This window comes from Molothrus ater, chromosome Z, assembly GCF_012460135.2.
Source record: "Molothrus ater isolate BHLD 08-10-18 breed brown headed cowbird chromosome Z, BPBGC_Mater_1.1, whole genome shotgun sequence".
NCBI lineage: Eukaryota > Metazoa > Chordata > Aves > Passeriformes > Icteridae > Molothrus > Molothrus ater.
In genome coordinates, this window is record NC_050511.2 from 46,163,407 (window position 1) to 46,189,991 (window position 26,585).

Consider the following 26,585-nt stretch of genomic DNA (forward strand, 5'->3'; position numbering starts at 1 on the left):
GTGGGTAATAATCAGAGGGCGGAATCAGCCCAGGAAGTCTCTCAGTGATATTTTGTACCCGGGCCCCAGGGAGGCAACAGACCTCCCTGTAGGATGGGTCTGGTCAACATATGGGGCCCTCAGCTCCCTTCAGAAGGGAATCACCTACTACGATTATCCTTCTTTTCTTCTTGATGTTAGAGGTAGTGATCCATCTTACAGATGAATCATAATTGGGGGGTTCACGGGGCAGACAATTTTCTCCTAAATCACCTAGTTGGGTCTGTAGATCCAGGACCCCATACCTATTCTGAAGTGGTACCTGGCTGGATGATGGGGATGGGGAGGAGTTTTTGTTATTAAATCCCTTGTAATTAACCAAGGGATCTGAAATTTTCACAGGTAAAAAGTTGTAAGTAAAATGTGACCTTCTTTAAATACAGGGCACCAGACAGGCCTTTCTTGTTTTCTAGGTAAACACTCCATACCATCTCAAATGAATCCTTCCTTCAGCCTGCTTCCATACATATTAGCTATATAAATCTAGTGTGTCCAGACTCCTGCTTTCAATAAAATGTAGGGATTGCAGTTTATTTTTGCCTGAACAGTCAGAAGATGATCACCATACAAATACTTCACTGCACTCCATTTGTGCAGGATCCTTCAGAGCTTGAAGCTTTTGAAATTAGAAAAGCAGGGGTAAATGTTTTCCTCTAACACCACATAGCTTGTGTACTAAACCTTTACTCTGAGAACTTTGTTACATACAGCCACATTACTGGGATACAGCAGAGGACTTAGTCAAAAACTGGCTAAGGAGTAAGATCTGAATTCACTGCATGTTGTAACAGGCTGTGAACTTGTAACAAATGTGATGTTGCTACTGCTAGCAGAAAGATGCCATTATACTGTGGAGGCTACTGGTTTTATTTTAATGAGTTGTGTTCAACTAAAAGTATTAACTATTTACCATACTGTATGTTACTAGCTATAGAAACTCTCAACATTAACACATTGGACTTTTATGAGTACTGGTCTTTTTATTAAATATCAGTAAGGTCTTTTCATCCTCATCTGTTTGAATCTGTGTAAAATACTGGGTCTTACTAAGTCTGCAAACCTGAGGATTTTCTACACAGAGCTTTTCCATTCACCTCCCTCTTGACACAGAGTCTCGGCTGTTGTGGGTCCAGGATCCACATTCCTCTTCTTTCAGACAGCCTGGTCAGGCACTCATGCAGCAGATGAAAAGGGCAGGGGAAGGGCCCCAGCTCATCTGCCTCATCCACAGTCCCTCGTGGCAGTGGCTGGCAGAAATCACCTATATTTCTGTCATTCTGGAAGTTAGACCTTCCTTTCTCCTTCAGCAACTTTACTGTGCTAATTGTTGTACTGAATTCCTCCAGTGTTTGTGGTGACATTTTCAGCTGAGCCTGCATGAACTATATAACAGTAGTCTGCTTTTTCTTAGTGGATGTTCGTCACATGCTTTTTTACAGGAACAGCCTGGAGGCAAATAAAGGAGGGTAGAGCAAGAAAATGTAGTAAAGCAAGGTTAATTGTTTAATCAGAGATTACTTGAAAAGTTTCTTCTGTCCCTCCTTGCCCTAAAGCAGAGAGAAGTAAGTATATCCTAGAAGGGGTCAGAGGACTTAACATTTGCTCTCAGCTGCAACACCACCTCAGTGCTCTGAATGCCCACAAAAGAGCAGAAAAAAACTTCTACAAATCATCCATGTCCACACTTCAGCTTCCTCCACACTAATACCTCATCACTTGGTCAGGGCGTAAGTCTCCAGACTGTATAAACTGCCAAGAGATCAAGTAAACCTGTAAGATCTTGTTGAAATCCCAGGCAATACTAGCAGGAAAAGGGTGATGCTACCTCCTTTTCAATAGGAAAGGTCAGAAAAGATGTGTGGAAAACAGACATGGCTGTGTGAAGTCATACGAATATGTCTTATGTATGACTATACTCATTTTAATATGACATACAACTTTACAAAGACAAAGCCTTTTTTATTCCCCTTTCACTATCAAGCAGCCAGGCTGCTGTCAGCAATGTGTCAGCTGTCCAGCAGAACGCAATGCAAGTTCCCTGTGCAGTCCCCTCTTCCTCAGAACACTCTGTTCAATGGCGTTATTGCAACTTGCAAGTCACTGGTCTCATCAAAGCAGGGGAAGAGAGGGAGAAATTTAAACTTCTGTCAAATTGATTAAAATTGACCGATATGTTATTTAAAATGTAATATTTCTTTTAGACTGTAGGCAGAGGTGACATTGTGCAACAGCATTTTACCAAGACTTGTTCCTTAAAGGAGAGGCCAGAAGACAAGATAAGGCACTTTAAGGTCTGGTTTTGTGTGAGAAGGCAGGAGCTCAGTTAGGTCCAAGTAGCTTGCACAACCTCAGGTGTCTCGCAAGCCTACTGAAGATTAAGGAGAACACAATCCTCTCCATTAGTCTTGTGTGCAGAGAAGGAGTGGTGGACAGTTGTGGTTTAACCCCAGTTGGCAATGAAGCACCACACAGCTGCTCATTCAGTCCACTCTCTCATCAGGAAGGGGCAGAGAATCAGCAGACTCAGGCTTTACATAAGGACAGTTTAATGGGGACAGAGAGAACATATTAATAATGACGGTGGTGATGATTCATAATAACAAGAACAACAACAACAACAATTATAATAGTAGTTAGAATATATAAAAGAGTGAGTGAAGCACAAAGAAATGCTCACTGTCTGCTCACTGATCCTGCCACTAATTCTGCCACTTCCCAAGCAGCAGACCCCAGACAACTTTCCTCCCCAGTTCATATACTAAGCATGACATCATACGGTATGGAATATCCCTTTGGCCAGTTGGGATCAGCTGTCCTGGCTGTGTCCTCTCCCAGCTTCTTGTGTTCTGTCAGCCTTCTTGATGGCAGGGCAGGAGAAGCTGAAAATTCCCCGACTTAGTATAAACACTACTATAAACTTAGTAACAACTGAAAATATAAGTCTGTTATCAACATTATTCTTATACTAAATCCAGAACGCAACACTATACCACCTACTCAGACGAAAATTAAATTATCCCATCTAAAACTAGGGCACGGACATATTACAGAAATTACCTGTTGCTATTCTAAATCAAGGGATAGTAAGGGAAAACCTCACTATCTCACCTAAAGGTTCGCTTTATGCAGCCCCTGCCATCCCTCCTGAATAAAGCCTTACACTTATGAATTATTGCACCTACACAGGTGTGTCTGTAGAGGGTGGCTGAGAATAACAATCATCTTTCAGCTGGAGAGGCCAGGACAAAGGTTTATAATACTGAGAGCCTCAAACACCTTGGGGATACTTTACTGCACCTCCAAAGACATGATTTTCTGCACACTGGGTAAAACACCAGTACAAATCACATGGCACACGGGACCAGGACAGGAACACTTGACTGCCCCTACAAGCACTCAGGTGTGCTCATTTGTCTGAAGGAGATGGTGAGTTTTCAGAGGAGACTCAATAAAGTCCCAGGTTGACATCCCAGACTCTTGGGCTCCTGCTTTTGCTAAGTTTCAGGAAAAGTAAGAAGTCCTGTAGCACAACAGACACAGTTCCTGGCAGATGAGAATTTCCTGCACTGCTACAGAATACAGTACTAAAGGAAAAAAAATGAGCTAAATAAATGAAGTTGCATTTGTATCAATCCAAAACAAAGGCCCATCTCTAAGGGTACTAATCATCAGAAGAGTAGGAAGAAAAGGTCCCATGCCAAACAAATGATCAGTGACATTTGAAGAAGCAGGATGACAAATGTTTGCAAAAGTGGAAAAGTACAGTAAGAAAGGAATGCTGTTTGGAGAAGCCCAAGGGAATTTGAGCTTTCCTTTTTAGTAGTGTTGTCCCAGAGGAAAAAGAGCCTCAAGTTCTAAATCTAAGGCTCTCTTTTTGTCAACAACAGAGAAATTTTAGAAACCAAGTATCTCACAAAGGGAAATTTCAAAACAATGAGATTGTTTTCTCGCACAACCAGCAAATATATTTAAAACCTATATACCTACATATATGTTTAAGTGTATGCCTACACATATGCATCAGTGTGATGCAGCCCTGGGAGAAGAAAATCAGTTAATAGGATGTTTCAATGCTGAGAAGAAATAAGAGCTGAAAATACATATGTGCAGGATGAGACTTCAGTAGAACACAGTGTAACACTTTGGGTTTCAGATTAGACTAGAGACAGAAAAAAAAAGTATATTTCTGAGACAAAGAAAGAATACAATAGCAAAGAACTCACAATGAAAATATATAGAAAAAAGAACCACACAGATCTGCACACTGTGTAAAATGGGGGGAAAATCCAATGTACAGTTCAGACCGAACTAAGAAAATGACTCCTTTTCCAATTCTACAAATGCCCACCTTTTTAGAGTCTTTTGTGCTGTTTCATTGTCCTTCCTTTTGTTCTGATGTTTTATTTAGTAACTTAACTTGTAGACATCTAACAGATTAAAATAAGCAGCTAGGAAAACATTGTGGCAACAGAATGGCCACTACTGTTGAATTGTTTGTGTACAGGTGTAAATCTGGTCACAGAGAAAAAGCCAGTCAGCAAAATTTACAGTGCTGTGTGCTGACCTGCTTACTAGAGTAAAGTATTATAAATTTATGTGTTGCTTTGAACATCTGTGTTCCAGGAAAAACAAGCAGGAAAGGAGAGAATGGCTGGAGACAAGCAGTTTCTCCACAAACACTAAGGCAGACATCTCAAAAATCAAAAGACATGCACAAAAAAATTGCAAGCACCCCAAGATGACCCAGAAATTTGTGGTCACACAGGTGTCTACAGCAGCTTGGGGCTCTGCATGAGAAGGGTAACTCCAGGGCTCCCTTGGGATAGGGTGGACACATGCAGGCCCCAGGACTTCCAAGGGGCCAGAGGTACAGCTACAAGACACAGCATGCCACTGCCTTGAAGCATTGTCTTGGGACAAGAAGAAACTGGAATCAGGCTTGTGAAGCTCTGGCTGCTGCTGTCTTCCTGTGTTAGGGAAGACTCACTTGACAGGTTCCTTGCCTTGAGACAGCTGCAGATTCCTGTTGTTCTGACCGGATCTGGGTAGTCTTGGTGATGTTAAACACACAAGGTGTCATGGATATTAGCGGGTAGCATCCACAGAGATGCTTGGTAGTAGTAAAGCTGCCTGCATTTCCTCACCGCTGAGTGCTCTGAGGGTACCCAGCAGGGGAGCGGCTCCCCGAGGCACAGGGGAGCGCAAGGAGGTGATACCGGGGAATACCCGGAGTAGGACCCCGCTTCCCACGCCGCCCTGCGGGGATACCGCACGGCCTTAGCGCACGCAGTGCTAAAGCTTCGCACGCCGGGACCACCCCGGAATACGGAGCAGCCTCAGCACAGCCCCTCATCCCTCGACCCTCCAGCGCCTTCCAGCGCACACCCCTCCCGGCGGCGGGCGGAGGGCGGCGCTTGCAGGGCGGTCCCGGCCCCGGCCCCGGCCGCGGGTGTCTCTCGGCTTGGAAGCGGCAGAGCCGGCCCGGCAAAGCGGCGGGGACCGGCGGCCGCCATGGGGACGAACGCGCCGCTGCGCCGGGAGCCGCTGGCCCGCGGCCCCCACGTAAGTCAGGGCTGGGCGCGAAGGGGGCCGCGGGCGGGCCGAGGGCGCTGCGGGGCCGTGCCGCGGCTGAGCCCCGCGGGGCGGCCGGGCAGGCAGCGCTCCGCCGAGCCCTGCGCCGAGCCGGCTCCCGGCACGGGGCGATGCACCCGGGAGGGAGCTGCCTGCCCGCTCGGCGAGGATGTCACCGCAGGCGCCGTCTCCAGGGCCATCGCGGGACCCGCCTCTGTATCTCCGTGTCTTCAGCGGGCACACGGGATTTGGGGCCGTGCCGGCTGATGTTCTGGGCGTTTAGAAGTTCTCGTTAGACCTGTGCTGAATGGTTGCCCTGGGCTGAATTTGTGCCCTTTCTCTCTGGGTTCTTTTCATTACCCAGTCCATAGCAAGCTGTGGGGAGCCAGTGACCTTTTCCAAAGCTAGCACACTGTTCCTTGTAACTGTGACTATCGTTCTTCTATTTGGGAGATGAGAAATTAGATTCACCTACATTAGGTTCACCCATCCTGGAAGGTGGTCTCGGCAAGGGTCTAGAATAATTTTCAGTTTTATTTTGTTGATGTACCTGTGACAATGATGAATGCCTGACCTTCCAGGTGCTATACTAGTACAAGGAAAAAAGACATGCATGCTCCAAGGATTCACTTTCAAGCAGGATGTGGACAGGGTTTGGATGAATACAGGCAGGATAACAAGGGGACTTGAGCTCTGTGGGCTAATTTTTCTGGTAGGTTTTCTCAGAAGGCGTTCAGCCAACAAGTGAAGTCAACACAACATTGAGGAGAAGGCAGAGGAGAGCTGTACAGCAGGGAGGATAGCAAGTGCAGAAAGGCTGGAAATATGGCACTAGAGAGAGGGCCGAGACTCTTGGGAGGGAGGGGTCCAGAATCCTTGCTCTTTCACCAGCAGTGCCACTGCAGGAAGCAGTTCCTGCTTATGCTGTTGCCCCAGGCCATTGACTTTGACACCTGTAGAGCAGGTTTTGTGGCTGACTGACAGCTGGTTTTAACCACTAGGAGCTATAGCTCTCTGCATGCTTGAAGAGTGCAACAGATATCAGAGGTGATATCTGAAAATACAAAACAAAAGGTGTGTGCCTATCATGGAAAGAAGGCCTGTCCCATTTCAATCTGAATGTCCTGCCATGTCAGTTGTTTCTCTGAAGCTTTTCTTTTCCTATTCTCCCTTTCCCCTTGTGTTCCAGTCAGCTTTGACTTCAGATTTGGCACCAGATCTCCCTGAGATCTGGAGGTGTTGAGAAATACCACCTTGGATATTCACCAGTGAAGGTATCCATCTAGGACTCAGATACAGGCTTTAAAGAAACTGATATCCAAAAAGCACTGAAAATATATCTGTTGTATTTATTTTTAAGTAAGAAATTAATTTACATTTTTTGCTGTCTAGTAGCACTGTTTTCCTTTGGTGCTCTGAGTCCAAATCTGAAATCACCATGTCAGCATATCAGATACTGAAGAGTAAACCAACTCAGAGACAAAACTGAAAATTAACAAATCTCCCCATTCATATTAAGGAAATCAAGGGTGCTGATGGAAATTATACAATGTTTGCATATCCCCCAAGATTTTAAATGAGAATGTCAGTACACAGAAACTATGTGGATTGTTTGACTTGGGAGCACTCTTCTACCAGAAGATTTCTCACCTCTGATATGTGTGATGTGCTCTTTAAGCATATCACACTTAACAAGACTACCTGCAGCCTGGAGATTTTTAACTAGTAAGAAGGTTGGGGGCCCAACACTCAGGAACATGAGTCCCATCAACACTGTGCTGCCTGGGGAAGGCAGATTTGTATGGGCTATGTAAAACTGACACTAGGGCAGAGTCAAGGACACCCATAATATTTTCTGCAAATAAGCATGATTTCATGTGGTAGAAGCTAATCACAGGGATTTTTCCACTAAGTACTTAGTACTAAGGATTGTCCTTTCCAAAATTGTGTTCAAATTTTATGCTTTTTCTTACAACTGTAATCAAATTTTAATTCTAATCAAAAGATTGAGTTGGATCATTAGATCTTTGTTTGAGAAAATACAGGCATGACATAATGACACACAATGCCAGTATTTCATAATTGCCTTTCAGAGACACACAAGAGGATTTCAAAAAGCACAGGAAAAGTAAGAGGAAGAGCCTTTCACAACCTGGAGTCTCATTGTCAGATACATTCAGGCTGAATTTTTTATAAATACTGCCTCAGCAGCCAGGCCAGTCAAAAAGTGGTCTGTGTCCACGTGATTCTGAGTAACCTCCTACACCCTGGCACACAGAAGGCCTTGGGAAAAGAGGCTGCTATTCTCTTAATAGTGTATGGTCTTTCCCAGAGGGACTCGGCACAGCCTAAGGACATGGGTGTCTATTAGAACGTCTCTTGTAGACTTGCTCTTTCTGCAAAAATCAAGGAATATTTTAGCAGTTATATATCTCTGTAATTCTGGACAATTTTTCATTAAAACATCTGGTACTAAATCAAAGCTTTAATAAAAGAACATGGATAGCAAATCCAGCTGAGAAAATCAGACTATTCTAGAATAACAGCTGACTCAGGCGCTCTGCATGTGGTTGTTTTTCCAGACTAGTATCAGAAAGCCGGAAGGAAATAAGTAAATGGCAATTTAGCATGTGGGGCTTTTTAGGTTTTTTACTAAATGTCATCCTGAATTCCAAAGATTTACTCTTCATCATCAAGATCTTGATTTACTGTCCAATCAAAGCAAATTTACTGATGGTTTGTTGGTTGATGGCTTTAGAAACAGAACCTCTTTTTAAAATTGTGTGCTTGTTTTTACTTTTCCTTGACTTTTATTTGTTGTTTGGAAAAAACAAACTTTTTCTGGACATTTCTGGTAATGAAAATAAGGCCTACAGATACTTCAAAAAACAAGGAGACTTTATTCTTTATTCCAGAATTAAAATCACAGATGTACTTTTGTGGAATACCTGATACCACTGTGCTTTTGACTGGCACTTAAGCCTTCTGTTGCATCTCTACAAGCTTCTTCAAATGGAAAATCCGAAATTGTTTCAGGGAATTATAGTAGCCATGTAATAGATGAAGATTTAAGATTCCTCTGAGAGTCACATGTTTAAAGGAGACATTTGAATAACTCACCTAATAATACCTAGTGTGTTGAAAGACAGGAGAATCCAGACTTAGTGAAGGGTACCTACTGCTACACCTGTCCATTTTATATTGTCTCACAAAATTTCCTCACCTGTCTTAGTAAATGTAAACTGACTATCTGCTTTGTACTGTAACTTTACAATCTCATTTTCTTCTTTCATCATATTTTTTGTCTTAGTTAATAGCCAAAATCCACAAACTACACATGAAAGAAATTATTTTAATATGGCAGAAAGGGTAGAAATGCATGTTTCCTATTATAATTCTTTAATCCTGATAATGGATCACTTCTTAATGGATTTTTTTTGTAATTATGTAGTAGAATTAGTACTCCTTAAAATTAGAAATTAGCAATTACCAGAGAAGATATAATAATTCAAATATTGGTAATCTAATAGTCACATTGAAAAACACAGTTGCATTCAAGTAGGATGCCAAAGAGCCTCAAAAGGATTAGGAGAGATGAAAAAAAAGAACATAACAGTTGGACAGGAACAGCAAAGAGGAATCTCTAGACCAGTGTGCAACATGGCAGGTATTTATTAATAGCGAGAAGTGGCCAGAGTTTGATTCCTCCTTCCTGCCAGACTTTTAACTTTCTTTCAGCACTTCATGTCAATTTGAAGTGAAAAAAGTAGGCAGTCTTAATGTCAGAACTGGTAAAGCTGAACAGAACTTTCTTTCCAGACTTTCACAAATGAGAGGCATTTACATCTTTGGCTGTTGCAGAGTTGGCTCTTTTTCTTCATGGTTTCCTTGACCAGGTATTTATATATATATCTGAGGTGGAAATTGGGATCTTGTATTTGGCAAAGTTACCCACTGTCTTACCTAGTGATGAGGTAAGCTTCCAATCAAGTTCATTCTGCACTGGATCACATCCAAATATTCTGAGTATGTAGAGCAACTCTACTCATTCCATTTTGAACATACCCCAAGTTGTTTTAAGAGAACCACATTGTCTACTGATCCAGAGGTGTAGATGCACAGCACCACAAGAGGAAGAATTGCACCACAAGAACCACCCCAGCCTAGGCAGCCATCATTGTTCAAGACCAACTGGTTTGAAGCCAGCTTGGGTATGTTGAACTGCATCAGATTTCCCAGTGGATGTCTGATGTGTGTCAAAAAATCACCAGCAGCAATCATTCCAGTAGGACTGAACAAGAAGTGGAGCTTCAGAAGAAACAGACAAGCTGTAACCCTAACAGCATTGGTTACAAGTGAAGAAAACAGACCCATTTGAAGAATTAAACGGATCACATAAGCAGAGTTAGTCACATGATGAAAGCAAAAAGTGGGTCAGTTCCACTATTTTTAGATAGAGTGGGAAGGAAAAGTTTTGTGGTGGTTTTTTTTAGCAGAAGTTAAGATAAACGCTCAAGACATTGAATGAACTGGGAATAAAAACCCCAACTATTGAGGTTTCCAGTACTCTTTCCACTGCTTTACATGGGTTTCACGTGGATATTATCCTAGCCTACACTACACACACACACCGACCTGATCAAGGAATTCTCTACAAAGAGGTTGCTTTTTATGCCATGTATCTATCACATTCCACAACTCTACCTAGTTACAATAAACTTTACTCACATTTTATAGCATATATGCAAATGCCATTGTTTTGTAACACACCAGACACCAAAATATGCCATCTTTCCAATAAGGAAGAAAAAGGTACTGTAATCTATTACAGAACATTGGAAACTCTTGGAAAAAAAAGTATAGAATGTTTTTTACCTAATTCCTAATTACTTCAATGAGATTCACAATTCTGCTTCTTACTTGGGTTTTTGAAGCACCTAATTTTAACACTGACTTGTGGAATATTTAGATTGGAAAAGAACCTTAAGGTCATCAAGTCCATTAATACAGCACTGCCAAATCCAAAATTAAATCATGTTCCTAAGTGCCACATCTATGTGCCTTTTACATAATTCTAGGGATGATAACTCCAGGACTTCCTTGGGCAGTTGCTTATGATGTTTGATAACCCTTTCAGTGAATAAATATTTCTGAATATCCAAGAATAAACCTTCACTGAGGGCACACCCTGAGGTCATTTCCTCTTGTCTGTCATTGTTACTTGGGAAAAGAAACTGATCCCCACCTTGCTACTCATAAGATAGCTCCCTGCACCAGCTTCAATGATTTCTTTGGACAGTATCTTTCCAGAGACAAAGAACAAATTTTCACATAGTTATTGATTTCTTCTCCCTTAGCTGGGAATTCTGTGTCTTACAATGTTAGATGCCCATTTTGTGGGCATAAGACACTGAGCAAAGATGTAAGAGATCTGTGTTGTGATGAGAAAAAAATAAATCTCCAAATTTCCCTCTTAATAGCATCTATGGCATTGTCTTATCCTTGATCTCTTCCCCTCCTCTGGAACATCAGATATGAACTGTGATATGGTTGCCCACAATTGCTGTTAACTGCACACCTCACCTGGTAGTTTTCACCAGGAAGAACAAACAGGAAAATGCAGGAAGGTAAAATTTATTAGGCTTTCCCTACTGTGTGTAACTGTTTATATTCTCCTTATATCATGTAGTGCACGGTACTTGGTCTCTTCCTGCAAGGGATATTTATAATGTAGTGCATTCTCAGTAGCTGAACACTACCATGACAGAATCTTCAGAGGTTATCAGTTTGGCTGTGTCAAAAGGGCCTGCTTTTCTGAAAGCCCTGATCTTTAAAATTCAAGTTGCTTTCAGGTTTTAGGCTGGACAGTACAGAATTGATATGTTCAGCTGCTTTGAAAACCTTAGTGGAAGTTTTTTTACTCTCAGCATGTGTCTTTGACATAAATAAAATGGACATAAATGAAAAATTAAGGAGAAGTAATAAAGATTCACATCATGAAGATGTTGAAAAGTCATAAAGCTCTGCTTTCAGAAGGTAATAAGTAATACACAGTGCTTAGCACCAGTGCAGAAGATCAGAGTGGTACTGATTCTGTCTGTCCACACTATCCATCTCCTGGCCACCGTCATGCACCAACCATCCCAGTTAAGCACCTTTCACCTTTTGCAGATGGGTTTCCAGCAAATTCAAACCAGCTGCAAACCAAACCCACTCTTCTGTTCAGATCTTAAGCAACATGACTTCTCCCAAAATTAGTAAGCTCCTCATCTCCAACATTTCCCAACACTTTGACACTAATGACCATTTAGTCTCTGCAGAGCCTTTACTATTCCTGCAGAGATTTCTAAAGAGGGAAGTGCCAATGAATTTTCTGGATACTGAGACCCTGCTCCTCTAATGAACCCCTTCACAGCCACAGGCCTTGTCAAGGCCTTCTTCACAGTGTCATTGGAGATTTTGAGCAGCAAAGCATAAAACCAACTGGAACAGGCAGATTATGGGCTGAGACTTCTCCTCCCATCTCATCATCTCATCTCATCTCATCTCATCTCATCTCATCTCATCTCATCTCATCTCATCTCATCTCATCTCATCTCTCTGCACAGCATTTGTCTCTCTGCTGAGAAGCCTTGAGGCAGGGCTCACTCAGTAACAAGAAAAATTTAATCTTGTTTATGAAATATGTAAGGTCTGTGAGAAATAACCAAAAGGAACATAAACTTTCTTGTTTCTTCTGCACCTTTTACTGCAACATGCTGAAACACCATTAGAACATTTACAGAAAAAAATCACATGAAGAGATGCACTGATGGTGTTGTAAAGGTAATTAACTCTCAATGTGGTTGCTTCTAGCTGTGTTAGTACTAGTATAAACCGGAGTCTGCCCATATGTTCACACTTCCATACACTCATGCTCAAATATGATTCAGGCTCTTCTTCAGTGTTTCAGTGAAACCAAACATAGATATGCTGGCAAGCTTATCATAACCTGAAAGCATTTACAGCAGACAATTCAAATTTATTTAATATGGCATTTCCAGAATGTACATGGGTTTTTTAGCGATGTGCATAAAGTAAATCTAGTGATGCAGAGAAGAATGAAAATAATTTAAATTGGACATGAATTGAAACTAAGGTGCCTATCAGTTGCTATTACTGCATGTGGTCAGTATTGCAAGCAAAGATGCCTGGTAATTTCAGAAGTGGGTGTGCTGCAATATTCTCAAAACACTGAGTCTTTGCAGAGCTGTGACTCATTGAACCACAGCTGTCTGAGGACTTTCTGAATGTCAGCATAGGATAAGATCCTTTCTACCTCTCTTGGGAAATAGTCAGATCATCACTTTAAATTCCCAAGGGCAAGTCGTTAAGGGTTTTTACTTTAATAATCACTCTTGAAGATATTTTTTCTTTTAGCTGAAAACTTCAGTAATTGTTTCTTAAAATATTTTTAAACAAATATTTGTAACTGCTAGGAAAGTCAACCTTTTTCTCCCTGATAAAGGGCAGAAATGCAGTTATCTCATTCCTTGCACCTACTTTATTCTAAGTATGTCAGACAAGAGTCACTCTTACAGCTAAGAATTTTTCTAAGAATTAAAGGGCAAAGCTAGAAGGGATATGAGACCCCTCAGGTATTATATGGAGAAACAAAGATACAATCTGGACTGAAAAACTGTGGCAAAGTTCAGGTACCAAATAGCTGAATGTTGTACAGGCTTGTTCCAATGTATGGCCCTACCACACTAGACTCAGGTTTCAGCCACACAAATGTGAAATCAGAGAAATAAAAATGGGCAAAGAATTATCCTTTTACTAGGACTGCGTGACACCATTTCAGCTACTGAAATGTTTTAGGTAGTTTCATAGCAGAATATAGTGGGCACAGGTTGCTGATGTTATACATGGTGCCTCAGGTATTGAGCTAGGATCCAAGTCACAGTCACTTCACTAATGTGAGACTTGATCTCGAAACGCCTCCAGCTTGAGAAAACAAACCACATCTCTTTTACAGTCAACTGGAACGCAGATGACAGCAACACCTGGTAGTTGGTTTAACAGCTTTTTTGATTGTGCTGCATGCCAATGAAGTTGTCATTTGGTGACGCCCTGGGCTGAGTTAATGCCAAAATTATAAAATTCTGCCTCACGCCCAGTCACTCTTCATGGGCTACTGGCAGGTGCTCTGACTGGGGGGCTGTAGTTCCTCACAGCCTGCACCATCAGGCTAATGCTTCCATACACCCCTGTAGGCTGTTTGTCCGAACTGTGCATCTCCTACAGCACCCCCACAGCCCCTCGTTCCCTGACAGCCCTCACTTTAAAAGGTCTTAACACGATGGCAGTCGCCACTGAAGCCGTGAGATCATCCAGCGGTTTTAATTAGCTACCTCAGATGTGTATATATGGAGTATTCCATATATAAAACGACACTGAGGTGGGACAGTATGTTCTTATAGACGATATGGCTCCTCTTTAGGAGGAATTTCTTCACAGAAAGCCCGATGAGACATTGGAACGGGCTGCCATTGTAATGGAGTCACCGTCCATTTTTTAAGGAAAGACTGGATGTGGCACTCAGTGCCATGGTGTCGTTGACAGGGAGGTGTTGGCTCCTAAGCTGGACTCGGTGACCTCAGAGGTCTTTTCCAAGCTAATTGGTTCTGTGGTTCTGTGATGGCAAACCCGCACGCGGCCCTACGGGCGTGCCGGGGGCTGCCCGGGCCTCGGGCCAGCGGGGCGCGGCCGGGGCAGACCCCTCCTCTGCGCTCACTTCCTGCGGGGCGGGGCTTGCTGCCTGCGGATGCGAGCGGCCCTGGCGCCGGCAAGGTGACTGTGGGGCGGCCGCGCAGGGCCGGGCCGGGCCCACCTCTCCGCCGCCGATGTGCGGGGAGGCGGCAGCAGCGGGAGCGCGGCGGGGCGGGAGCGCGGCTGTGCCTGGGGGCGGGGCGGGGCGCGTCTCCGCGGAATGCGGGGATCCAGAGCCCCGGAGATGCGGTACGGGTCCCCGGGAAAAGCGGGATCCAGAGCCCCCGCAGGGGAAAGGCGCGCACGGGGACACTGTCCAGAGAAGCAGAGAGAGCGGCGGGCCGCTGGCGTGGCTTGTCCCCGTGGCTTGTGCGGAAGCGGGGGAGTACCAGGACAGCCTTGTGTAACAAGTGAATGGCCTGAAGTGTCAGGGCGGGTTTAGATTGGATATTACGAAAAGGCACTTCAGCCAGAGGATGGCTTGGACGGACTCCCTAAGGAAGTGGTCACAGCACCAGCCTAACAGGGTTCAATGCTCTCGGGCACATGCATGCTTGGGTTGTCCTGTGCAGGAGTAAGAGTTGGACTCAATGATCTTTGTGGTTCCCTTCCAGTTCAGCATTGCAGTAATCATATTCTGTGATTCTTATCAATATTTGGAGAAGCACAGGGGTTGATCCCTTGCACCAGGAAGGGGTCTGTTGGAGACATCAGCCACATTCATGGGGGGAATGGTGGAGAGCATTTTTTGCCTTAAAACATGTGCAGGGCGATGGATGCTTTTCCACCCTCACAGAGGTGTTTGAGGGTGTCATTTGATGTTTGGTCAGCTGCACTCGGCTCTAGGAAGAGGCCCTGGGTGTGTGTGCACACAGGCGATGTAGTAACCGATGGCTCAGCAGATGAGTGGAGAAGGGTGGTGGGAATACACATACTGGTAAACGGTGTGGGAAGAGCTCAGGGTACAATAACCTGTGTGCCACACAGCAAAGCAGTTGGGAAGATGAAATTGCCTTCAACGCATGGGCATACACAGAGTGTAGAGACGGGGTCTTTGATTTTATAAGCCAGTGTTTCAGAGGTGTGAATGTAGAGTATAGAGTATACAGGTGGCGTCATTTGTTTGTGAAACAGTGATCGAGGGGTGTCTCATACTCTGGTGCCTGCTAAGAGAAATAGTATCTGCTTGGCTGCTGTAAAGTCTGGTCAGGAATTTCCCAGTCTCAAAAAGTCCTTGAAGCTGTAATAATCTAAAAGCTTTAGGATGGAATATAGAAGAGCAGCAGACCAAAGCACATGGAGATTAAGTATTTCAAGTAGTCCTTCATGGAAGACTGTTTTATTTCTTTACCCTTCTGCTAAAGATTGCTAGTTCCTGCAAGGTGGAAGAGATAGACCTTGGAACAGGAGGATCCCCAGCTAGAGAGTTCTAAGTAGATCAAACTCAGTATATCGTTAAATGTCTAGAAACTAAGAGGCAAATGGCAGTGATTCATTATTTCATATAATTTTGGTGAACAGTCCTGAAAAGAGATGACTTGCTTGCAAAAGCAAGCAATAATAAATTCTAAAACCACAGTGGTAACAAAATTTTGTAACTTGGGCATCACAGCTATGCTTGAAGGAATTTGCTGTTAATGGCTGAAGGGACTTGGCCATTGCTTTTTGACAGTGAATACTGTCTGAAATTAAGAATTATTTTTCCATTTAGGCTCAGAAAAGTTTGGAGTCAGGATAGAATAATGTCTATTATTAAACTGTGATGTAGCAATATATCAGATGTTTAGGAAACATCCAAGTTATCCTAGAAAACAATAAACCAATTTAATTAGTGGCAAATTTCCACATGCAGTTGATAATTATACTGCATTGTTACCTACTTTATACTAGGGTAAATATTTTGGTTCTTTAGATAAGCAGGTGTTTAAAATTAAAAAGCAATAGAAAACCTGTCTGCGCCAAGGCCAATGTCTGCACTTGGCAGCTTTTTGAAGCTACTGGGTTACAGAGTTTTAAGGCAGTACTGGAAATAATTCTGCTTTGAAATATGTTAACAGAAGTTGAAATGGACAAATATCAGGAATTTCCTTTGATTCTAGTCAATTCAGACAGCTTTGAAGTGTCTCCACATCTACGTCTAAAATTATTTCAAGAGACCATTACTACAGCCAGATACTAACTGTAATTAAATGAGATCTTCATGGCTGGAAAGATATGTGGGCTAGTGATTCAGTCCTGTTGGATCTGTGAAAAAATGGTGGAAAAAGATTTTATTTTTTCTCAACTTACAGACCCTCTGTTTTAGGAGATGGTATGTTCTGTGTCTGGATGGAAGGTTTTTAGAATTTCAGACAATGCTTGAAGAAAAAAAGAAGGACAGAAAACTATTCTGCTTCTTAAAAGACTGTTTTGCATAAATGAAGAGAAACTGCTTTGTCAGAGGGGTCATGGTGGTCCTAGCTCAGACAGGTAACTTGGAGTTAGCAGACTTTGGTTTAGTTTGCTTTGTCACTTCCTTATTTTGCAGTTTTTTACTTTGGCTTCTTGTTTTATATAGTATAGAATATGTATGCAGCAGTGACCAACTTGAAGAGTTTTGTGAGAGGTTTGGCTCTAGTTATACTAATATTGTTCATGCAGTTTCAAAGAACAAGCTTATAGGTGTGTCAAAAGTGGCATTCACATCTTGATCACCATTTTATTTGAATCAGTGGCTAGTTTTACTTAAATAATGACAGGACGTCATGCTCAGAACCACCTCTGAAGAGAGGTTGTTTTAGAAATGAGGAAAAACAGTGGGGTCTGTTAGATCTGAGTCTGGCTGGTGTCACTGCCAGTGATAGTCACTGATAGTTTTCTCTGATAGTTTCCGCTGGTAGTTTTGCAGAGCCGTAATGGATTGCAAGTGGACTAGAGATACTAGGTTGCCTTTGACAACTTGGCACAGATTCCTGATCACCCTGATGTTGCTATTACACCAAAGCATTGTATGGTCATGTGTGATGAAACCTAAACTAATGTCTTAAAAATAGGGAAATCTTGAAATTTTGTAAGTTGAATCTTGATTTTGAAAGTTTCATGAGAGTGTGATATTACAGTAGCCTTTCTTTTAGAACTTTACTGAAAAAATCTGAATGCAGTCTAAAAGGAGCATGGAATTGCTCCTCTTAATATTATCATGTATTGTCACACTTTTCTAGCTGGCAAAATCAGTAGAGAGATTGATACTGCTTTGAGTCAAGGATAAGCAAGCCTTGTCTATTAATCCAGAAGAAGTTGCATCTGCAGAGTGGAGCAAAAATCTGATATAACATCAAATTTATATCAAAAAGATGGTGTTTACTTAAACTCTTGCTAACACCTTAGTAATTTCTGTTTGGGAGGAGAAGAAATTGGGTTATTTTGATGTTTTGTATTATTGATTTTCCTAATGTACTTTGGCCTACAAAAGGGTATGTAGGGTTTTGGAAATAAATGTTTAACTTGCTTTGCCTCACCAAAATGTGTTTAATGGAGATACATAGGCTGTCTTAGTCAAAAACTTCTTATTTTTGTTTACAGAGTCTGTCAGTGGATGCATCTAGGCAATTTATTCCATTCTTTTATTTGGAATACGAGATTTTCTTTCTTTCATTTACTAAGGCAGAATAGTTTTTCTACTTATGCAGAGGTTTCCATCAGAACAGGGAGAAGTAATTTTACTGTTTGATTACAGCTGAACTTCATAACACTTAAATATTGTTAATACAGAATTTTTATATACGTTTTGTAGAAATAGAAGCACTAAAATTGAGTTTTAACTGGAAAAAAAAAGTTTCTATTCTAAATTTTGGAAAGAGATCCCATTTGTTTTGTTAGGTACTAGATGTTCATTATAAGTGTGGTAGTATCCATATTTGGGGCTGCACTTGTGTGTATTGTTCATGAAGTGATTATCATTTGACGTAAGTAAATTACTATTATTAATGACACACTTCTTGTTTTCTCTGTTATGTCAGGAGGTGTACTTCAAGAATCTTTCAAAACAGAAGCAAAAGGAAGTAATGGAGAAGAATGGAAACAATCACAAACTTCGTGTTTGTGTTGCTACTTGCAACCGTGCTGATTATTCAAAATTAGCTCCCATTATGTTTGGTATTAAGGCAGAACCACAGTTTTTTGAGCTTGATGTGGTAGTGCTTGGTTCCCACCTGATTGATGATTATGGGTAAGGTGAATTTTTATCTACCAGTATATTTCTGAGGTGTTAGCATTGATAATATGAACATTATGTAAAACAAACTCTTGGCATCATGAGTGCAGACAACAAAGTTTTACTTTTTTTTTCCAGAATTTTATTTTGCAGCTCCTTATGAGATTGCATATTTTATGCAATCATTTTTTTCAGACAGTCTTTGAATTGTAGAAAGTTTTGTGCAAATGCTGTAACTGAGACCCCAAAAAGAATCACAGGCTGTATGAAGTGAGAAAGTGATGTAGTGGATTTTTCCCTGAAACCTGGTGATTATCAAATGGAAATGTGCTACAGTTTTTTAGTTTTCATAGAGAAAAGAGCCTCCTCAGTCATGTTAAATTGCAGCTCTTCTGCTTTACAGTTATTGGAGAAAGTACATATTGCATATGCCAGGAGGACACTATTAGTTCTTACTTCCAGTGTTGTGGAGGCAGGAAACTGTCGTCAAATGTTTCTGACAAAATGAATGACAAAATTTAATAACAAAATGATAGCTGTATGGTTGTCTGGTCATGTATGGGTAGGTGGGAGAGAACTAGTAAGACAGGATGTTCCACTGGTGACTGTTGTCTCTATGCACATTACAGCACTCTGTTCCTTGCTTTGTACTGGACATTGTTTCCATCCAGTAACATGGCAAGGTGAATTCAACATCACAAAAGTGACCTGATTCAAAAAAAAAAAAAACAGTTTAACTTCTTGACAGGTTAGTATGTTGAATTGCACCCTTTCTGATTGGAGAAATAAAGTAGTTCCATGTCATTTGCCATAAACGACAAACGTGGCCCTGATTTCTCCATATCACATAACCTTTTGCTGTCTGCAAGACTTGTGCAAAGTAGTACAAAATACTACTTTTCCAGTTCCAAGGTGTTTAACATTTGTCTCTGTATTGTGAATGATTTGTAATGCACAAAGCAAACAGTAGAGATTTTGATCTGGCAAACATGAATGCACAGTCTCGCTTGTCTCCTAGATTTTCACCTTTCAAAAAGCAAAGAATACAGAAACAAAGAGAAAAAAAGTTTTCTGAGATGAATGTACATAATCAGGAAGATGGTAGGTCTGTGGAGGATATTTGTAAATGGAGTTGGAAATTTAATGAAATTTATGCTCTATAAATGCGAGCCCTTTTACTCAGTAAAATAAAAAGGATATGCCTTAAAAAAACACAGAATCTGAAATAATATATGCTACCTGCAGAATGTTTTCTTTAAACATACAGGCCTCAGCTTTGCATCACATTGGTTGTTGTATTTATAGAGTTGTCCACAGAAAAGTCAATAAACATACCCTTTCTGACAGGAAGTCATGCTATATCTATTCTCTGTAAGTCTCGGTGGACATATGAACAAAGAGTTTGATTTCTGAGGATTTCCACAATGTGTTCAGCACAGTTCTTCCTTAATGGTGTCTAGAAAAACTGGATGTTTGGAATATTAGGGAGGATCTTCACATAGATGAGAAGATTCTGTTAAAATCTTAAAAGCTGCTTTCCTCAGTGAAGAAGATGTGGAAAGCAAGTATTTTTTCAACCCCAGTACAGCTGTTGTAATTCATGTTTATTTTGTGAAGCAATATTGCTGTAAAATCAAGTTGTATTTACTCTAATAATGCTTTTTCTCTGACCTTCAGTAATACCTATCGTATGATTGAACAAGATGACTTTGATATTCATACAAGACTGCACACCATCGTGAGAGGGGAGGATGAGGCAGCTATGGTGGAGTCAGTGGGCCTTGCATTAGTCAAGTTACCTGATGTCCTCAACCGCCTGAAACCTGACATAATGATAGTTCATGGGGACAGATTCGATGCTTTGGCCCTGGCCACGTCCGCAGCCCTGATGAACATTCGCATTCTTCACATTGAAGGTGGGGAAGTCAGCGGGACCATCGATGACTCCATCAGACATGCCATAACCAAACTGGCCCATTACCACGTGTGCTGCACGAGGAGTGCAGAGCAGCACCTGATAGCCATGTGTGAAGACCATGACCGCATCCTTTTAGCAGGCTGTCCCTCGTATGACAAGCTTCTCTCTGCCAAAAACAAAGACTACATGAGTATTATTAGCATGTGGCTAGGTAAGCGGGCCACTTCTTATGTTTTTCTCACATGCCTTTGAACACTAGACAAACTCAGTAAGTAGGCTATCAGTCAAAAAATAATATATATTTTTAATAGTACTTGGTATTTCTTTCTACATTTACTTTCATTCTGCCACATACAACTGAAAAGCTACAAATCTATTTTACTGAACACTTCCAGACCTTTTGCCAAGTCAAAAAATAATTCTTTAAATGGGTAATTTCTCTGAGCTGAACAATTTAAAAGCAGAACAGTCTTACATGAGCAGTTACTTTGGTGTAGTAGAGTTTTAGTTAAATAGAATCAAAGCTGTTCAGGCCTAATATAAAAAAATCATACAGAATTTGTATTATGAACCTTTTTTTGAGGAATGCACTGCAACAGGACAACATGCACCAAAGGCTTTTGGTGTTTAATACTGACTGACTTAGAAATAATTCCTGTAAACAGTGTGGTTTTATGTTTGCTTTTTATCTTTGACAAAGCAGTGTCCTGTATGGCTACCATGTGTAGAAGCAGGAATCTTTTTCAATCAGTATGTTTTGCAGATAAATGTTTATCAAATGTACTAAGACAAGTGTGACTGCCTGTTTTAAAACAGTGGAAATGAGGTCTTTGCTTGAGAATGGACCACTGACAGAAAATCAGAGCAGCTTTAGGAGTTAGTCCAGATTTATAGTGGTGTGAGAACAGTGTCTTATCTCCTGGTATAGTCTTGGAAAGCTTCAGAAGTAGGCTTGCAAGTTAACAGTTTGTAGACATTTAGGCAGTGGTCTCTAAAATTATGAGACGTGCTTAGGCCAATAACAAGCTAGGCTACCCTGTAAGTCCCTTGATTTTTATTCTAGCATTTTGCCTATGTGTTAGATATATCCCATTTGGTGCCTCAACTTTTCAGGGTTTCACATCTGTAGTTCTAAAAGTATGTCCTTTCTTCCTCTTGCTATTCTACGCCAATGAAAAAACTTCTCTTGCCCTCCATTTGGACAGGTGAAGATGTCAAAACCAGAGATTATATAGTTGCTCTGCAGCATCCTGTAACCACAGATATTAAACATTCCATAAAGATGTTTGAGCTGACACTAGATGCACTCATCTCCTTCAACAAGAGAACACTTGTTCTATTCCCTAATGTGGATGCAGGTGAGTAGAATACCTTCATGACAGAGTGACACATAACAGATTGTCTTCAAAAGAGTGCTTTTATCCCAGGTCCTCCAGCCAGATGGAAATAGCTGGATTGTGTCAGCCTCGTGGGTGCGTCTGCTGCAGCTCTATGTTCACATTGCTAGAGGACATTTCAGTTTTTCAGTGTGGGAAGGAAAATGAGGAGAAACCAGGTGACATGGAGGAGCAATATTAGTGCCTCTTAAATTAGCTTAAAACTACAAAGACACTTTTGCAGTGAATTCTTGTATCAAACTTTGGCATATGTGCTGAGTGAAATGATTTACAGTGTAAGGATAAAAAGAGCAAAAACCTGTTCAGAGCTGGCAACTCAGTGAATGGCTGGCTACTATATTCTTTGTGTGCCTGGACTTTGATTTTAAAAGTAGAACTTAAATCATTTATTGTACTTTGCTTTTCTGTAGGAAGCAAAGAGATGGTTCGTGTGATGAGGAAGAAGGGCATTGAACATCATCCCAATTTTCGGGCAGTGAAGCATGTGCCATTTGACCAGTTCATTCAGCTAGTTGCTCACGCTGGTTGTATGATTGGTAACAGCAGTTGTGGTGTCAGAGAGGTGGGAGCGTTTGGCACACCTGTTATCAACCTGGGGACACGGCAGACAGGAAGAGAAACAGGTACATGTTTGCTTAAATGTGTTTTGTAGTGCAGGACAGTGTCTCAGAGGTGTCACCATTGCTTTAGTGGGAGCAAGGGGAGGCACAGAACTGATGAAGAGTGATGTCAATCTGATGGGCATCTTGCTCTCACAGAGGAAATAAAAACTTTTTTTTTTTTTCATTTCTAAAGCAGCTCATACTCTAATGTAATTTGAGCATCTGATCTGTCCTATTACCTTAATTTTTTGTTGTCTAGGTGAAAATGTTCTTCATGTTCGTGATGCTGATACACAGGATAAGATTCTTCATGCTCTACAGCTGCAGTTTGGGAAGCAATATCCATGGTGAGTACACTTATCTTAATTCATTGAAGGGGATGTTAAAGCAGTAGAGTAAAAGGCATTTAGTCCTAAGGTGTTTCATCATATTTGATTGGAGTGCATTTAAGACACTGATTGGAGGTTACAAATGATTTTTCATTTCAGAACCATAATGTGGTGTCCGGTATGCAGTAGTATTTATACAGCAAAATGTTACTAGTAATGTTTCAATACAAGTTCATTTAACATGTTCATGTTTCAATACGTGTTCATTTAACATCCAACAGAAAGTCAAGAAGACAAAATTTATATTAACCTAGACCAGTGATTAAGAGAGCTTGTTCTTTAGGAGCAGCATGGGGAAGAACATCCTGTCTGCCTACTTTGGCTTGTGCCTTAAAGACACTTTGTGTAGGTACAAATGATACTGAGAGCCAAAAAAAGGCCAGGATCAAGGAAGACTATAAAGCCCTGGTGAGGCACATGAAAAACATCTCTGCCCAAGTCATCTCCTCATGTATCCTACCAGTCAGAGAAATCAGGACAGTCAGAGGCAGACACATTGTGCAGAGCAGCATCTGGGTTTGTGGCTGGTGCTATCAAGAAGGTTTTGGCTTTTATAACAGTGCGTTGTGTTTTTATTATTTTTAGCCTGTTAAAGGGGAATTGGATCCCTTGGCTAAAAAGGGCATAAAAAGGGCAGTGTGTCTTTGGCAGCAGGCTGGCCAGTCTGGTGAGATGGACTTTAAACTGAAGGACCTGGGAGGCAGGGTGCAAATGGCAACGATTGTGCCATTGCTTCCTCCTGGGGACCAGGTCATAGCAACCGCTGCAGAGTCAGATGTACCTTGGCTGCAGCTCAGATTGAAGATCTGTCTCATTTTGAGGAAATTTAAAGAGATGGGCACTCTGAAATGAGTAACTTCCCCCTTGATTCCAACCAATCCCTTTCCACCAATAAGGAACAACACACCAGTAAATGCAAGTGAAAAAATAAGTTTATTAACAAACAGGATGCCTGCAGGTTGGGCGTGGGGGGAGGAAGTAAATAACTGTTAGATACCAAACTGCTAAATCTCACAACCCCATGGGAACAGAGAGAGACCTGAAATGCCGGAAATAAATGTTCCTGAAGTGGTGCCTGCCAGAGGTAGCTGCATGGCTGAAGGACAAAGGGAAACGGGCATCACACCTTTCCCTTCCAAGGTGGTGCCTCCCAGGTGACCACACATTTGCAGGAACAAAGAGGCAAGATGGTGAGAACCCCCACTGGGAAGGCAGAAGTCTGCAGAGCAGTTCTGGAGGCAGATGGAAACTTTCTGGTGGCAGTGGCTGCTGCCACTTCCTGCTGTCCGTGGGCTCTGCCAGCGCTGCTGCTGTGCTCTGCACCATGGTTCTGGGATGGGCTGGTGGGGAAGGAGCAGTCCATCCGCACTGGCACAGGGTGCCTGACCCCAGGAACTTTCTGGCTTATTTGCTGCCAGCAGACCTTGCAAAGTTCCCTTTGAAACAGTTTCTGACTGCAAAATGCAGTTTTTAGAATAGCAAGCCCAAGGCTGCCATAAAAGGGAGAAGCTCTACTCCCATAGTCTTCTCTCCTGGAGCAGCTCAGACTGAGGCGGGGCCAGCCCCTCCCTGCAGCAGCAGGATGGCCCATACGGACTTCGCCCCAGGACAGCCCAGAAACACCAGCTGGAGTCTGTCTGAGGCAAGGTGGATAAACAATCTCCAACCACATTCCAAAGCATCAAAACACAAGAGAAGCAATCAAATAATTACTGTTTTCATTATTCTCTGAGACTTCTCAGCTTCCCAGGTGAAGAAATCCTGGTGAAGGAATTTTTCAGAAAATATGACAGTGACAAGACAGTAATGATTTTTTGGCACAGATAGTTGTGGAATACAGCATTATAGATCACTCCAGGACAGAATCATAGGGCAAAACACATCAAGGGTTTTTATGACTGTGGTGTTCATGACTCTCACACCCCTTCAAGCAGCCTGGTTGTTCGATCTTCTGTGAAGTGCCTGTATACCAATGCACTCAGCAGGTGGTATAAACAAGGTAATCTAATAAACTAGAAATCGCTGTGAGGTTGCAGAGCCATGATCTCATTGGAATTACGGCAACATACCTGGAATGTTGTCATGGATGGCTATGTATAGAGATAAATGTTGTCATGGATGGCTATATCTAGAGAGGACAGGTCAGAGAAGCAAGGTGGTGGACTTGCTCTTCGTGTGAGAGAGCAAGTGGACTGTATCAGGCTCTACTCAGGGACAGATGAACAAGTTGAGAGTTTATGGATGAGAATTAAGTGACAGGCTAATATGGGTGACACTGTTGTGGGTATTTTTGTGTGGGCAACTGAAATAGCGTCACAGGCCCTGATTCTCCTGGGAGATTTGTACCTGATATTTGTTAAGAGTGACAACACAGCTTGGCACACAGTTCAGGAAGTTCCTGCAGATCAGTGACGATAATTTTGATGCAATGGTGGAGAAGCCAGGGAGGAAAGATGTGTTCTGGACCTTTTACTAACAAACCAAGAGGCACTGGTTGAAGATGTGAAGGCTGGGGACAGCATTGGCTGAAGTGACCATTAGAAACTCAGAATCCTCCCCTGGGGAAGCAAAACAGCAAGCAAGATTAGAACCCTAAACTTGCAAAAAGCTAACTTTAACCTCTTCAAGGGCCTATTTGGAGGAATCTGATGGGTTAGGACTCCAGATGAGGAGGGTATCCAAAGAGCTTGTCAGTATTCAAGCATCACTTCCTCTGACCTAAAGACCAGTGCATCCCTATGATCCAGAAATCAGGCAGAGAGGGCTGGAGCCCTAAATAGATGAGATTTTAGTAAAACTCAAACAGAAGAAAGAAATTTACAGGATGTGAAAAAAGGGACAGGCCACATGGGAGGACTCTAGGAACATTGTCACAATATGCAGGGATGTGAGAAGGAAGGCCAGAGGCCACTTGGAATTCAGTCTGGCCAGCAATATAAAGGACAGCAAGAAGGACTTCTACAAATTCATCAGCAGCAACAGGAAGAACAGGGGAAATGTGTGGCTGCTGCTGGATCATATGGGTGTCCTGGTATTGGAGGACACTGAGAAGGCCAAATTATTGAATGCCTTCTTTGCTTCAGTGTTTACTGCTGAGAACAGCCTTCAGGAATCCCAGACATCAGAGGTAAGAAGAAAAGGTTGGAGAATGGAAGACTTGCTTGTAGAGGGTTGGGTTAGAGATCAGCTAGGCAGATTAAACACCCATAAATCTACAGACCTGATGGGATGCACCCATGTGTGCTGTGGGAACTAGCAGATGTTGCTAAGCCAGCCTCCATTATCTTTGAAAAGTCATGGAGTGGTAAAGATGCCTAATAACTGGAGGAAAGCCAGCGATCTTCAAAAAGGGCAACAGAGAAGGGCTGGTGGGAGATATGATTGTTGGGATATATGGCCATTTGGGATACAGTGATCATGAAATAATAGAATTCTCAATAACTGGTGAAACAAGGAGGGGCACCAAGAAAACTTCCACTGGACTTCCAAACTGGACTTCCAGAGGGCAGACTTTGGCCTATTCAAGAAGCTGATTCGGAAAGATCCTTAGGAAGCAGCCCTTAAAAACAAGAGGGTACAGAAAGAAAGTAATCTTGAAAGCACAGGAGCAGGCTGTCCCTATGTGCCGAAAGATGAGCTGTTGGAGAAGATGACTGATCTGGATGAAAAAAGAACTTCTGAAGGAACTAAGGGAGAAAAAGACGATGACCTCTGCAAAAAGGGGCA

The 26,585-nt window shown here is 42.1% G+C and overlaps 1 protein-coding gene across 4 annotated transcripts in view; it reads left to right on the plus strand.

Annotated features, from left to right (window-relative positions):
- The first annotated feature begins 5,460 nt into the window (after window positions 1–5,460).
- GNE (glucosamine (UDP-N-acetyl)-2-epimerase/N-acetylmannosamine kinase) overlaps window positions 5,461–26,585 on the plus strand; it is a 34,506-nt gene continuing 13,381 nt past the window's right edge. The window contains exons 1-6 of one of the 4 annotated variants that reach the window (XM_036403972.2): window positions 5,461–5,601; window positions 18,360–18,568; window positions 20,231–20,682; window positions 21,677–21,829; window positions 22,279–22,491; window positions 22,730–22,817. In XM_036403972.2, coding sequence (XP_036259865.1) covers window positions 5,551–5,601; window positions 18,360–18,568; window positions 20,231–20,682; window positions 21,677–21,829; window positions 22,279–22,491; window positions 22,730–22,817 — 1,166 coding nt within the window. In that variant the 5' untranslated portion in view covers window positions 5,461–5,550. Of the gene's footprint in view, window positions 5,602–14,406; window positions 14,443–16,775; window positions 16,831–18,359; window positions 18,569–20,230; window positions 20,683–21,676; window positions 21,830–22,278; window positions 22,492–22,729; window positions 22,818–26,585 lie in introns of those variants that run through there. The other 3 variants (XM_036403969.2, XM_036403970.2, XM_036403971.2) reach the window with 3 other exon arrangements.